This window comes from Bombus affinis, unplaced genomic scaffold (genome assembly GCF_024516045.1).
Source record: "Bombus affinis isolate iyBomAffi1 unplaced genomic scaffold, iyBomAffi1.2 ctg00000068.1, whole genome shotgun sequence".
Taxonomy (NCBI): Eukaryota; Metazoa; Arthropoda; class Insecta; order Hymenoptera; family Apidae; genus Bombus; species Bombus affinis.
In genome coordinates this window covers 798,400-812,945 of record NW_026108822.1, presented here as the reverse complement: position 1 = coordinate 812,945, position 14,546 = coordinate 798,400, and the positions used below count along the sequence as shown (strand labels likewise).

Below are 14,546 nucleotides of genomic sequence, written 5' to 3'. Positions count from 1 at the left end.
ATACCAAAGTTGATCGACTCGACAATGTATTGACCAGTTAGCCGTTGCGACTAATGCGACTAAAATGCGTTAGAAAGGACAAAACAACTACTTTGTTCACGCTGTATTATAGTTTTTTCATAATAATTATTTATATCTCTTCATTTGTTCGTTTTACCTGGTCCTGGCTTCCAAATGGTCGAAACGTCTTCAAATTTACGAATATATTTTAGTTTTCGCTGAAATTGCAGTTTAAACAGCAAAAACTGCTTTTTACGCGTGACGAGTATACTCGTCAAGAATAGGTAACTGGTTAGGACGGAAGATAATTTGCCAGGATAGACAATGGCGGTATTTCGTCTATGAGAATTTTTAATTTGAGGAATTTTTCTTTTAACAAAGAGCGTTTCTGTAATGGAAAATGGAAGTTTCTGTTTCTTCCCATTTTTCTCTTTCTTTCTCCAGGTTCCTTTCAATTACATGGCCCTATTTGTTTTACGAGCAAGTTGCGTTTTAGGAGCGTGTTTCGTTGAAGGAGTTTTCACTAGATGTCTGAAGGAACGATGTTTCGTCTATTTATAGCGAAGATCTTCCTCTACATATAAACTGCATATAGAGGAAAGTGCACCTGTTGAAGCCTTCACTCGTAGGTGTTAGCCATTTGTGTTACGAATCGTGTAAACAACGATCATCGTCCACGGTGCATTTAATTGACTTTTCTTCCGTGATAAGCTTCGCGATGAATTCTCATTTCGAGGCTACCTTTTTCATTTACCGTCTTGCCTATGTTTCCTATGTATAAAATAAATAATTCATACTGAATACATCTATTTCTATTTTCTCTTTTTCTTTAGATAAGAAGAATATTACAATCAACTTTCACAGAGAATTTTTAACATAAGATCGTCCCAAAAGTGTCTTTTATCTTATAAGGAAATAATAGACGCACAACATTTTTTGTTTTAAATTATTTTATTGAATTACGTTTAATCCATCTTATTCTATTGGAACCAGATGTGAAATAAAACAGTATAATTTTTAACTTCATGAAATATACATAGAATATTTCGTGGATATCGAATCTGCAGTCTTGCGTAGATCCAATTGTCGTATAGATGCAAACGTAGTCGTATACCGTCTGTTTAGTCTTCGGAGATGATCCAATCTGTTAAGAAGCTGAAACTCTAGAGGATTGGTACGATTGGTCAAACTTGCGTGGAAGCGTTTTTCCGAACTTGGAAATATCTTTCATAACTGTAGGTATTTTTAAGTACCCGTGTATGATTTCGTTGATTACCTGCCAATGGATAAGGAATACGTTTGCTGCTCTCGGAATACGTTTAATTGAAATAAATCGAAATAAATTTTTCGTAATTTCCGGATACGTTTACGATATTTTGCTTGCCAAGTCTTACCGTCGGACGTATCGCAAGAACAGCAGGAAAATTTGGCGAAATATCGTTAGAGACGCTATTCGACGGAAAAGCTAAACATCCGAAGAATTCCGTTGTAAATAAGAAACCTAAACCGATGTTTCACCTTATTAGACGATTTCCTCGATGATATCCCTTTCCGCAATCTTCCTAGCAATCTTGTCAACGAACGCGACGAAATTTCATCTTACGCATATCGCCGATGTGTCTGTAAAAGTCAAGACTAATATCTATTTATTTTTACAAAAATGTACAAAAATCTGACGTTAATGAAAGCACGACACATTTGTTTGAAAAATGAAAGAAAGGAAGAAGTAGAAGGAAGTAATTTCTAAGAAATAAAAGAGAGAAAGATGCGAAGCATTAAAAAGTAGACAACGATTTGCCCAACGTCTTACGTCCGATTCCTACGTCGATTTTAATAATCTTTAGAAATCTAGGATAAATCACGATTTCTATTAATTAATACGTATTTGTCGGTTGATTGTGTCCGATGATCAGGCCAACTGTTAACTACGGAACATCGAACTCACGCAGCGTCGGAACGAGCAAACGATTTATGGTGTCATCAGTGTGATACAATGGAAGATGGAGAGAGATGCGCCAATCTGACCGGAAACTTCACCACTTTCGGGCACAAGTGCACTGGTGATAAAAGGACCTGTATGGTAATGACAAATGATAACAGCGATTCAAACGCTTGTTGATTATACACAGGTCACGCACGTGTTTCAGCAGATGTTTGATATTTTGCTTTGATCGCGTGCTTTTAAAGCAAATAGAATATAGCAAACAGCTAGCTAAAAGCGATATTGGTTATCGTCAACACGAGAGCGAGAGAAGGCTGTTCAAGATAGAGCCACAGTTTCATTTCGTTCATAACGCGATTTTAGTGTTTGGAAATGTTCAATATAGTCGATCAATTCAGTTTCATAATAATTACGTACTTTATTGAAATTGAATCCGCTTTATAGGAACATATGTACATGGTGTACACATTTGAGGGAATATGCAAATGCAATTTTTTATTTGTTCTTCTTATTTATTGGTAATCAACAATGATATTGGATATGATATAATTGTACAGTTTGCACATACACGGCAAAAATTTTACGAAATCCGTAATCGATATTAACCGACCGAATTAACCATGAACGAGCCGTATTCTCTGGAAATGATGCGAGATATTCTGGAAAATTGATATTCCCTTGACTAAAAATATGTTACGTTCACACTCACTCGTGTTCGTTACAAGTTCCAATGTGAAATGTCATACAGAGTGAAACAAGGAATTGTTGCAAATATTAATTTAATTTTAGTATCAAGAATCATTCTACGTACATGTAGAATTCTTTCTCATCTTTTCTTTTCAGTCTTCTTTTTTCTCTTTTCGCTCGATACTATCAAGTTCGTGGTTTAATGCCGCCCAAAATGAGCTCGTACTCGGACAAAATTAAAAGAAATACTATATTTTAGCGTACGAGTGTCTCTTGCGATCCGCTAGGACATGTCATATAACGAACATCGTGAAAGTTTAAAATCTGCAAATATTCCTTTCACGTTTGCTTCTTTCTCTTCAGGTAAAGCGATTTTCTTACACTACCAGCACCGAAGATTCAACGTCTAGTCCACAAACTTGGTCGGTGGAGAGAAAGTGTACTAACAAATGCGACTCCGGATGTATAGTGGTCGGTGAACGAACAAAACTCTCCGCTTGCACCACTTGCTGCGAGAAATCGTTTTGCAATATCGGTACCGGTGCTGCGAACGATCTGACGATAAGAGGGATCGATCTGTTTCTAGCTTTAGTATTACAAATTACATTAACAATTATCATGTATCCGTCCTGACATTGCAGACGAAGTAACACACGATCGTGAATCATTTTAGTCGCCGATGAGAATAATTGGTTCTATTAACGCGTTTATACGTACATTGTAACATACACTGTAATATTACACAACAACACGATACATAAGATTTATCGCATTACCAATGAAAATGCTGTTTTCATTTTATAAATGTGTACATAGAGTTTCATTCCTTATGTGTTTTATAATAATATTACGATGAATATTGATTAATAAGTCAATAAAATTACGACGATATCGATAATACGAAGCTCAGAAATAAGGAAATAATAATGATGTTCTCGTTCTAATGATGTCGATAAATCAAAGAACAATTGATAATGTAAAAAGGGGATGTTCTTAAGAATACGATGCTCATAATTATAATAATTACAAATACAATCAAATCTACGAGAATGAGATTTAAAACACTGCTAAGTTATTACTCGATCGTTCAACGAACCAATGTAATTTAAATTGTAAATTTTAGAAAAATTGATATAGCAATACACTACCAATAAATTGTATAAAGTAACAAACTTTTCTAAAAAAAAAAAACTCATTAAAACTCTCGATATAATAATAAATACTTTTTATCGATTTCCATTTTTCCATTATCCTCTACTTAATTCCCAAGGATGTCAATGAGAAACATATTAGGTTGTTCCAAAAGTCTCTGTCTGTTTTATAAGAAAATAATAGATGCACAACATTTTTTCTTTTATATTATTTTATTGAATTTTGTATGATCCGTTTTCTACTAATAGAACAAAATGGATCATAATGTAACACAAAAAATGATGTGCATCTGTCACTTCCTTATAAAACGAAAGAAACTTTTGAGAAAACCCAATAGAATGGGAATTTTCTCGTGGACACATAACATTAGAAAATTGTACACAACATTGTCGCCAAGGCCGCCACATCTCTATCTCCATCATCGGTCCATCGGATTTGAAGTATGCCGGTCGTGACAAGAGCAACGTTCAATTACGCACAATTCGCCGCTGCACTCGCGTGCGTTTCCAGCCGCGTTCATCCCTCCATGTGGCTGCCAGTCGTAGCACGAAGCTCGTTCGTCGCGTTTACTCCACTTTTTTCATCGAAAAATTTTATCCGGAATATCACGTTCGACTCGACGACCGATTAATTATCGTATTTTACTTTTACCGATGGTGCATCATTTTCATGGAAAACGTTTAAATTTCCACGTGGTGCCACGTGGTGGAAAAAATGGCCACCGGTTGCTGCACGACGCTCCTTCGTCGCGTTTATTCCACCTCTTCGGCGAAACGTTCCATCCGGAACGTCGCGATCGACACGAGATCGAAATTAATTATATTCTACTTTCTCCGATGGTGGATCGTTCTTGCGCGAAAGAAAATTAAATTCATACGGCACGTGGTGAATAAATTGGCCACCAGTTGCTGCACGACGCTCCTTCGTCGCGTCTACTCCACTTTTTCGTCGAAACCTTCTGTCCGGGGGTATCGCGATCGACCCGAGATCCGATCGATCGTCTTATCCTTCCGTCCTTTTCGCGAAAGTCGTTCGAATTTCTGTGACGCGCGCGTGGAAAATACTGGCGCGAATCTTCGAGTTGGTGAGAATCTTTGGCTCGAATTTGATGATTCGTTCGTGTGGGAATCGCACGGCGAGGCGTGCGATTGTCGCGATCGCTCTTATCGCTCGCTCCACTTACGTTCCGCTTCGTTCTACCGACTACTAGTTTGCTGCATTCCCGGTTACTTTACTGGTGGTGAATCGTTAATCGACGCGAGTTACCGCCCACGAGTTGGTTACGATACGCAAGTACAGTGGAAAAAGGAGTTTAGCGAAACAGTTTCGTAAAGCTAAACGATTGGACGAATCGAAAGGAATTGGAAGTCGTTCTAAGAATTCTGTTCGAAGACAGCTTTGAGAAGGCGAACGGCGATTGAAAAAAGAAGAAATTGAAAGACGTCGAAGGAAATCGACGAACGTTCGAATTCAACGAGGCAGTTTCGAACGCCTAGAGACGATGATCGAAGGAAATTGAGAAAGATTCGTCTGTATTTTAAGATTCTGTATCAATTTGGTATAAATAGGTCGAGCAAATATTCACGGTTAATCTTTTCGATAAAGCACTACCTACAAAACCACTGCATTCTATGATTTCATTTCATCTCTGGTGTACCGTAGAATCGTTCCTTTCTCCATTATACGATCGATTAAACAACACCCTGTGTATTAAAACCAACGATTCACCTTCGTATTACTTCCGCGCGAGCTACGTGATAAAGCGCGAGACATTGAAAATGTTAGAACGCGAGAGTATCGTCGCATCCGCGTCTATATGACACGGCGTTTCGAAAGCGTTACGAACCGGCGAAATGAAATGAGAATATCGGGTCTGCGAATTAGCTGCTTTCATCGCGATAACTACGTCTGCGAGTGAACGAGCATGCCTGGCGAGTTCTGGGTAGCCAGAAAATCCTATTGAAATTTCGATCAAAGCGCGCGAGACATGACGCGATCGAAACTTCCCAGTTTTCTCCTCGCCACGTGGCTGCTCGGCACGATCGCTACTAAGTCGCGAATGAGCGACTTTCTGCAAAGCTTGCAGGAGTACGAGATCGTTTACCCTCGAGTGATCCCGAATGAGAGCGCGCGGAACAGAAGATCGACCCACGAAGACCGAGAAACTTGGCGCGAGTATCTCCACTAAGAGCCGGTGTTCCTCGAGATCAGCAACTGGACCTTAAGGACCATGGCCAACGATCGATTGATACTGTCGTCGAATTTCACCGTGAATTGGGTGCGTCAGGGTAAAACCAAGTCCGAGCGACGTAACGCCAAGGCGAACTGCGATCTTCGACAAGGCAGCTTGGAAGGAGACGCGAGTTCCTTCGTCGTCGTGACGATATGCGAAGAAGAAGTGTACGCCTTGATGTTGATCGGGCAGAGATCGTTCTTCGTTCAGCCGCTGACGAATGGCCAGCATGTGATGTTTCAGCCGAAAAACGAAAAGTGGTGGTCGATCAGGAATAATTCGAGCTTCGTGTCTGTGAATCCGGAAAATCCTGCAGGTGAGAAGGATCGTTATCGCGATGGCTTTTCATCTTTCGTTAGACGGTTGGATGTAGGTGATTGGTTGATCGATTTATCGACTTCCTTGCCAATTATGTTATAAGCTTCTTACTTTGCGATCCGCCGTTAATTGCTTCTTCTATTCTAAAATTGACTCTGATCGTGATACTGTAAGAACTGATAGCGTCGATATTATAATACCATACATAGAGTATGAGAGTAATCGTAGTACAAACGAATATATATATATATATATGTCGGGTCGGCGTTAAGATTTGAGTTAGGATTGAGGGCGTGGAACGAATCCCTATTGGCGCTAGACGTGATCATTATGCAATAAAGGAGATATTTACTAGTGCAAATATGACTATGATGGAATTGGACAAGTAATCGGATAATTAGGTACTCGAGAAGCTAATGACAATGATCCTGGGCTCACTAACGAATCCGCGGTCAAGGGGATGAAGAAAAAGTATAGGATAAAACGTTCTCATTTTCGACTTGGAGAATCGAGTCTGAAAATTTATCAAGTATACTCGAACTGTATCTGAATATCGGTTCGAATAATAAATTTATTTAATTATATAATTAATTTATTACAAAGGAAATACAATCTGGATGTGAATGTTAAATGGAAACAAATTTTGCTAAGTTGAAAATCGATCGTATCGTAATTACCACGACTCGTTGTTTACAGATTAAAAATCTGTTTTACGAATACGAGGAGCTATATATCTACTATTATTAATCAATTTTTATGAAAAATTTCGTACGATGCGCGGATAAATTCTAATTTGATAAATTGTTGGAAACGTGGAAAATTGAATGCAATAAAATTATGTGGCACGGTTTACACGGTTGCAACTTTATGACCCACTTAGGTCAAGTAGCAATGAAATTTATTGCATATATCGGAAATTCAAGGCACGTAATTGGCAGTTTATAAACAAATTATTTGTTCTCTTAATTAAATTGCCCGCGTCGAAATCTGTGAAACGTTTTTGTATCGAAATCGAAGAATCCAACATCGCGATCCTATGAATCGAAGAATGAGACGTAAATATTCGAAGTATGGTTGAGAAACGATAGAAAATTCCGAGTGTTACGCTGTATTTCTCGTTCGATTTAAATCGAAATTTTAATGAGGAACAGCGCCGATTGATATTTAAAAGTGAAACGGTTAAGAGCAACGATACAGGTTTTGTTAAAAGCAATTGGTCTATTTACCTCGCTGTTTAAACGGGTTTGTTTGACGTTACTTTGATCAATTTCCATTGACACTTTTATAGATAGCATTCTTTTTTACGGATGGAAAGCCGTCTGATGGAAATTTGTCTGAAATGTCTGTCGTAAAATTGCATTTTCGCGGGCAACAGAAAACAATGGAATTTTGTACAAAAGCGCAATACTTTAATTAGCGCAAAATTCCATTTTCCCCGCTGGGAAATTGAATTTTCTATTAAAGCGTGATACGTTTAATCAGCGGTGGCGTAAATTCAACAAACTAACAACTGGAATATTGACTTGTCACAATTTTGTGACACCGTATATGTCGTTGATACGTTCCAGTCTGGTCGTATTTACAATTTCAGAAATTTTGCAACTATTTTTTCATTTTATCCGTAACGAGAATAGCGAAGATAAGACAGGCAAACGTGGTAAAACGTTGATAATTCGGTTACAGGGAAATCGAATAAATTTGAAGTTGTAGAAAGTAAGAGAAAGTCGAAACGAAGCAAACGCGATTCCTTAAGCCACGATGTTCAGGGATTTTATAATCTTTCCGGTGACGTCTTCGACGTGGAATATCCAAAAGCTGAGAAATTGATTCTATACGATGAAAAAGACGATGTCTCCACAGAATACAACGATACAATGGTGGAAGAATTATCGATCGACGTAAATCCTGTTGAGAAATGCTCAGTTGGTATGACCGCTAGTTACTAAAAGGTTACTAGGGTTGTGTTGGTACGACTCCTAACGACGCTCTTTTGTCATAGGAGTCGACCACGCCTTAATTGCTAAGACGCATTGGGAGAGTTTAGACGTTTGCTGTGTGATTTGGTGTTTTGTATAAGAGAGAAAATAAAAGGTGTGATAACCAATCCGAGTGGATCCGAGATTGATTATCAACCCCAACCTATATAAAATAACAAATCCCGAGGAAATTGGATACTTCTCTGGTCCTAAATGGCAAAGGAACAGATTATCAAGTAAGTCAAATATTTTTCCAAATGCCATTCTTGTACAATCGTTGCTTTTCTACTTACCACGTACAATATAGCGGTTAATAAATTAACGAATCATCGAATATTACTGAAAGAAAGAAATTGTACTGATATTCCAATCTATCGTGTACAAAAGTAATAATAACAGCATGTAATATAAGAATAGCTTACCTTCAGCCTTAAAAGGAACTCGGTTTACAATTATTCTCCCTATTGCGTTCCACTCTCGCTTGATCTTCTACACGTTCATCTATATTTCGCTGTTTTTAATTTATTTTATTATTCCCTGTCTATTACACATATGTATATTGTCCATTGCACGAATCTTTATCTATCTTGCCTAATTTAATGTAAAAAAATAGAAAAATAGACAAATTTGCTGGAGGAATACGTTTACCAAAATTTGTCAAGAATTTTAAAGAAATTTGCAGGATGAAATTCACGGTGATACCGAATTGATATTTTTGAAATTATACTTTTGAAATAATTATTTATATCATAATAATTATTCCACGAATACTTGCTCGTAGATATTAATTTATGCTTTTAATAATCATGCGTTTAAGCTATCAAGTCGAGTCGAGTAGACTTTCTAATTTCGTGGAAGATAAGTCGATTTCTAAGATAAGTCATTTCTAGAGAAAAGACCAACTGCTAAGGATTCGCCGCCACGATGGCTAGAGCTTGGAATAGCTGCTGATTACTCCGTGGTAGATTTTCATGGAATTCGAATACAGCAATATATCTTGGCTCTTTTAAACATCGTAAGTAATACCAAACGAAATTCTGTTATTATACTTAGATATAGAATACCTCCTCCTACATATGTACGCGAGCAGCCGGGAAACATAGGGCAGAGTTATGCGTATCTCTGTATTTTCAAGGTACGCTACTTGCTTTCAAACATCTCGATCGTATATTCGGATGGAAGCTCTGTATTTTCTGTTTACACTGTTCAAAGCTTACACGTATCTTTTAAAAAGTTCAGCGAATAATTTATCCGTAATGGAATTTTGTAATCGATTAATTTCAGCCATTCGGTAATTGATTTTCCAATGCTGTTGAGATTAATAACGTACATTTCCTAAGATAAATATAACGAATAAAATTAATTTTTTAGGAAAATTATATAAGATACGATGTATTTACGAGAGTTTTGAATAATAATTTATTTGTAAGGCTGTAATACTGTTTTAACGCCTGTTACATTTTCGTACGTATTTTAATCCTAGGTCAGTGCAATTTACATGGACCCATCGCTCGAATCCAACATGATTCTAGTGATCGTACGAATGATTTTATACGCGGAAAAACGAGACGTTATGGTAAGCGATTTCCATTAAATTAAATCATTTAACTAAAGTAGTAACTATCTGAGATACGCATATGCGAGTGTCAATTATTTTATTTTCTACTTATCTGTACAGTGTATGGTATATAAATTATATAGGTCAAAATATCTGCGCATGACGTTTTAGGTCGATAAAATGCAACGAGTTCCATTTTGTTAAATTGGACAACCGTGAACGATCCCTTGGAAACAAATTTCCAAACAAACAATTTTCACGGATCATTGACAAACCTCGCATTTATCGTGTATCCGAAATATCTGTATAATCGACTATTAAACCTTTTTCATCTCTTAAGAATCTTAATTTAATGTTATAGACCTATGATAATATCATTGATATACGACACTTGCGATTCCTTTTACTTTTCTATTTCTGCTATTCTTCTCTGCTGTCGAATCAACATTTCAACATTTTTCAGGAAGATTAAAATACTAATAGCGTTACAAGTTACATTTGATTACAATCAACAACACGATTACTTGCACATATATTTATTATCATTGACGAATATTTATATATAGTATATAATGCATGATGTAATAATAAATATAATATATTCGTAATATTTGCTAGCTTTTATTAAGAAAATATTAATAAATCGTCGTAGGTCCGCCGTGGCGATGCCAGACGATCTCTCGAGAACGTGAACAAATGGAACAGAAAGATGCTGTCCTCGAAGGACGTAAATCACGATGTTGCTGTATGGTTGACGCGATTGGATATAGGAGGTCCTTCGAGATCGTGCGCGTTAAATCGAGACGAAGGCTTGACCAGCGCCTTTATCATCGCTCACGAAGTAGCACACATGTGAGTGTCCCACATGTTGAGATATCGTTGGTAAACTGAAATATTTATAACTGGCCTGGGTATTTACGCAGAGACCGTGTGTTATTTATTTATGCAAATACGTACTTGTACGAGAATAATTTGAAAAATGAAATCTCCATAGGAGAACTTATTATCTTTACCGAATATCACAACGAGTACTGTACTTTGAATCTGCCATAGATTTTTGCGTATTATGTGCGTTCTTGCATTCCTCCTTCCACCTACGATGGCTCTTAAACAAGAAACGATATCGTAACGAGAAATACAACCTAGCTGAGCGTCCACTTTGGTTCCACTAGTGTTGTCCCATACAACTTTGTGTTTGACCTCGCTATTAGGGGACTTTTTATCCAACGTTTCCTTCACCGCCTTCACTACCTTCGATTTATCGAACTTGAGACTTAAACTGGCCGTTACTAAATCTTCCGGCTTCTTCGACATCGGTTGGTGTCTCTTCGTGAACCAATTCGACGGTGCCATAAAGGTCGAAATAGCGGCTTTCGAGGATCCGCTAAGCTTACTTTTAGCTCCGTGCAATGTCGACACGTCGAAGCTATTGGAACGGAAGCTCTTCGATCGACTTCCTTTCTGTTCGGTCGTTTTTCCGGGCCAGTTTGATTTGCTATCGTCCCGCGAACTCGGCGCTTCCTCGCCGCATCGGTTGATTTCCGTCGCGGAAGACGCTAACGAGCTTAGGATCGATATCAGATCCGTATTAGAGCAGACAATGCCCGCAGCACCGGAAACGGATGCACTCGCGGCTCTTGGCAGTTCCGAGACGCGCTTTCGGAGAGAAGACGTCGGCGAAACCGACGGAGTAGGCATTTCAGAGAATCGTTGTTTCGGCTGTTGAGTGTAACGTTGAGCGGAACTGTTACCCTCCAGCGGCTGTATTTCGTACACTTGCTCCGTCGACGTCCTGTACATCCTTAAGCGCACCTGGCAAACGGATTGCTTTTATTCGAAAGACAGTTTCTCTTTTATCATAATTCGTGCGTTATGATACATGTTTCGATGATTGAGCCGTTAAGCGTGACAAAGCGATGGAATTGTTTTGCACAGAAATTCTTCAACACGTTGAGTGTTTAGGTGTTTAGGTGTTTAGGTGTTTAGGTACGCAAATAGACTAGAATATTTTGCAAGAATGAAATGTCTTGGTATGGTACGCTTTAATCTATCTATCCAAGTCAAAATAAGTATAAAAATCGCGTGGCAATCAACATATTTAAAAAAAAAAAAAGAAAAAGAAAAGGAGAAACAGATGCTTCTGATTGTTTAGTGCATTTTCATAAAATCTTCTAAATGTTTAATTCTCATAGAATAAAAGGGAGAGCATACGTTTGAATCTCAGCAGATTTTATTAATTCTTTCAAACCATAAATATAATATGCGTATTACATCAACTTTAGTTCATACATGTAACAACATATTATTCTGCACGTAACAGTTACATTTAATGAAACATTTATTTATCCAGTAAATCCATATTCTCTATTAAACGTTCGTTTATTAATAAAACTACCATAATCGTCCACGCATTGTTCGCTTCCTTAATTATTTTTCAAAGTATAACGATAATCAATGATGCAACAGAAATATCACGTAACATCCCAACAATCTTACATGAGATTTTAGCTGTTTTTACTATACAAATTAAGTCATTATTAAAATAAGTCATTATAATAATATATATATGTCGGAGATGAAAGAATACCGGAACCTTCCCTTTGGAACTTTGGGAAGACCCCTAGTATTGAAATTTAGATTTCACCATAGCCATATTAAGAAACTGTTGTCATTCGATCCGACTGTATTTATTTGAGATTTATGATAGTGAGCTCGGGCTCGAGGCGACAATCAGTCGCCGAACGTAGCCGCGGTCAAAGGGATGAACGTTTTGTCTAACAAAGGCATGAAGTAATTCTATAGCTCTTCTTAAAAGAAATACTTGGGACAGGGCACGACGGTAAACGTTTCAATGGTTTCTGCCCCGTGGCTCGCCACACGCAGACTTTGTCCTTCGGGTAAGATGATTGCCAGATGCCAACGCATCTTCACAGTATATGTTTAGCTGGGCGAGGACCGGCTACGAATATTAAGTTTCAATTATACAAAGTCTTTCAAATAGACAAATAGCCTGTGCCCCAACTACGGGAAGATAAGAGAAATCTATCCTTCCACGAACGACGCTTCCCGCTAGCAACTTTTTCCAAGGACAGCTAATATCTTTCTCTAACAACCAACATGGAAATTGACCAATTAACAGCAACTTCAATTTCCCTCACCCTTCGAACGAAGACTTTTCTCCGCGAATCCGATGATCTCTTGGGACTCTCATAATCGTGCCCTTAGGCACACCCATCATAGATTTCTTCGACAGCGTCACCGCGACGGAGAGCCACTCTCTCTAGTGCCATCTCATCGGCAATCGACCTGTCTTTCGTATACGTAATAATTGCCCCTTGCTCTAACATACAGTGTAACTTAGACGCTAACGAAGGGTAAAGTTCGTCATCCCGTTGACCGCGGATTCGTTATTGAGCCTAGGATCATTGTCATTTGCTTCTCGAGTATCTAATTATCGCAATTACTTGTCCAATTCCATCATAGTCATATTTGCACTAGTAAATATCTCCTCTATTGCATAACGATCACGTCTAGCGCCAATAGGGATTCGTTTCACGCCCTTAAACCTAACTCTAATGTTAACGCCAACCCGACATATATATATATATACATAAATATATATATTTTATACATACATACATATATCAATTTTTATACACACAATTATACATATTCATTTTCATTTAATATTTTCATTTAATAATTTAATATACCTTCGTCCCGCAAAGGCAAATAAATTCACGCATAACATTTCTCTTCAGCGGCATTGTTCTAGGATTGTATTTGTTGAAAGAAGGATAGCATTAAGCGCTGGAATAAAGAATGACGAATCGTTATTCTTTAACCATCGTACTTAGACTCATATTTATTGAGCTACTTGTATTTTAATCGAAGTCTAATATCCTCCATCTGTAGGCGTAAATATTACTGCCGTTGTTAATGTCATTTTAAGTTTTACTACTGGAAAGGACATTTAAGTTTGAAGGCAGGCAAGTCTACTGTTCTTAAAGCTGACATTTAGACATCTAAGATTTTTTGTGTCTTTATTGACAAAAATATATTTGACTTTGCATATCTAAAATAAAGGATTTGCGTTATCTAAAATAAATAGATCATCTTTCTTTAGAAAATTAAATGTGGTGAAATTAGAATATGAGATAAAAGAAATACTATGCATACTTATTGTTCTTCTTAAAAATTAAAGGAATACTCATAATCCTAAAACATCCTTTCTATGTTGTACTAGATATATATACAATTAAAATGTGTAATAATGTGAATGATAAACTAGTTCGAATAATTATTTTGCTTAAACGTAAGTTAATTGAAATCAGATGAATGTTATACACGCATTATACCGTGCATTATGAACTATTGATTGATTGATGCTCATATTTAATTATTAACGAGAAAATTAGAAAAATCAAATTGAATTTAATCTGTCCTTCTTATATTTATTAAGATGAGTTCTGGGGCTTGAAACACTCGAGATTAGAAATTTTGATTAATGTTTCACATTATGACTGGACGCTTGTTGTAATATCTTTTGTACGAGATACACTATACATACACAAGATCAAAATGGAATTTCGAAACGGTCGTATCGTTCAACAAAAATCTCTTTTATCTTTGATCCTCTTCATAAAAATGCAATTCTCCTTTACAGAACATCATATAACA

General features: G+C 37.2%; 1 protein-coding gene across 2 annotated transcripts in view; it reads left to right on the top strand.

Annotated features, from left to right (window-relative positions):
* LOC126926975 (uncharacterized) overlaps window positions 1–14,546 on the top strand; it is a 120,144-nt gene that overhangs the window by 1,023 nt on the left and 104,575 nt on the right. The window contains exons 2-3 of one of the 2 annotated variants that reach the window (XM_050743279.1): window positions 1,914–2,080; window positions 2,993–3,346. The exons of the other annotated variant lie outside the window; for it this stretch is intronic. Of the exons in view, the coding sequence (XP_050599236.1) occupies window positions 1,914–2,080; window positions 2,993–3,262 (437 nt within the window). The 3' untranslated portion in view covers window positions 3,263–3,346. Of the gene's footprint in view, window positions 1–1,913; window positions 2,081–2,992; window positions 3,347–14,546 lie in introns of those variants that run through there. 2 annotated transcript variants of the gene reach the window in all.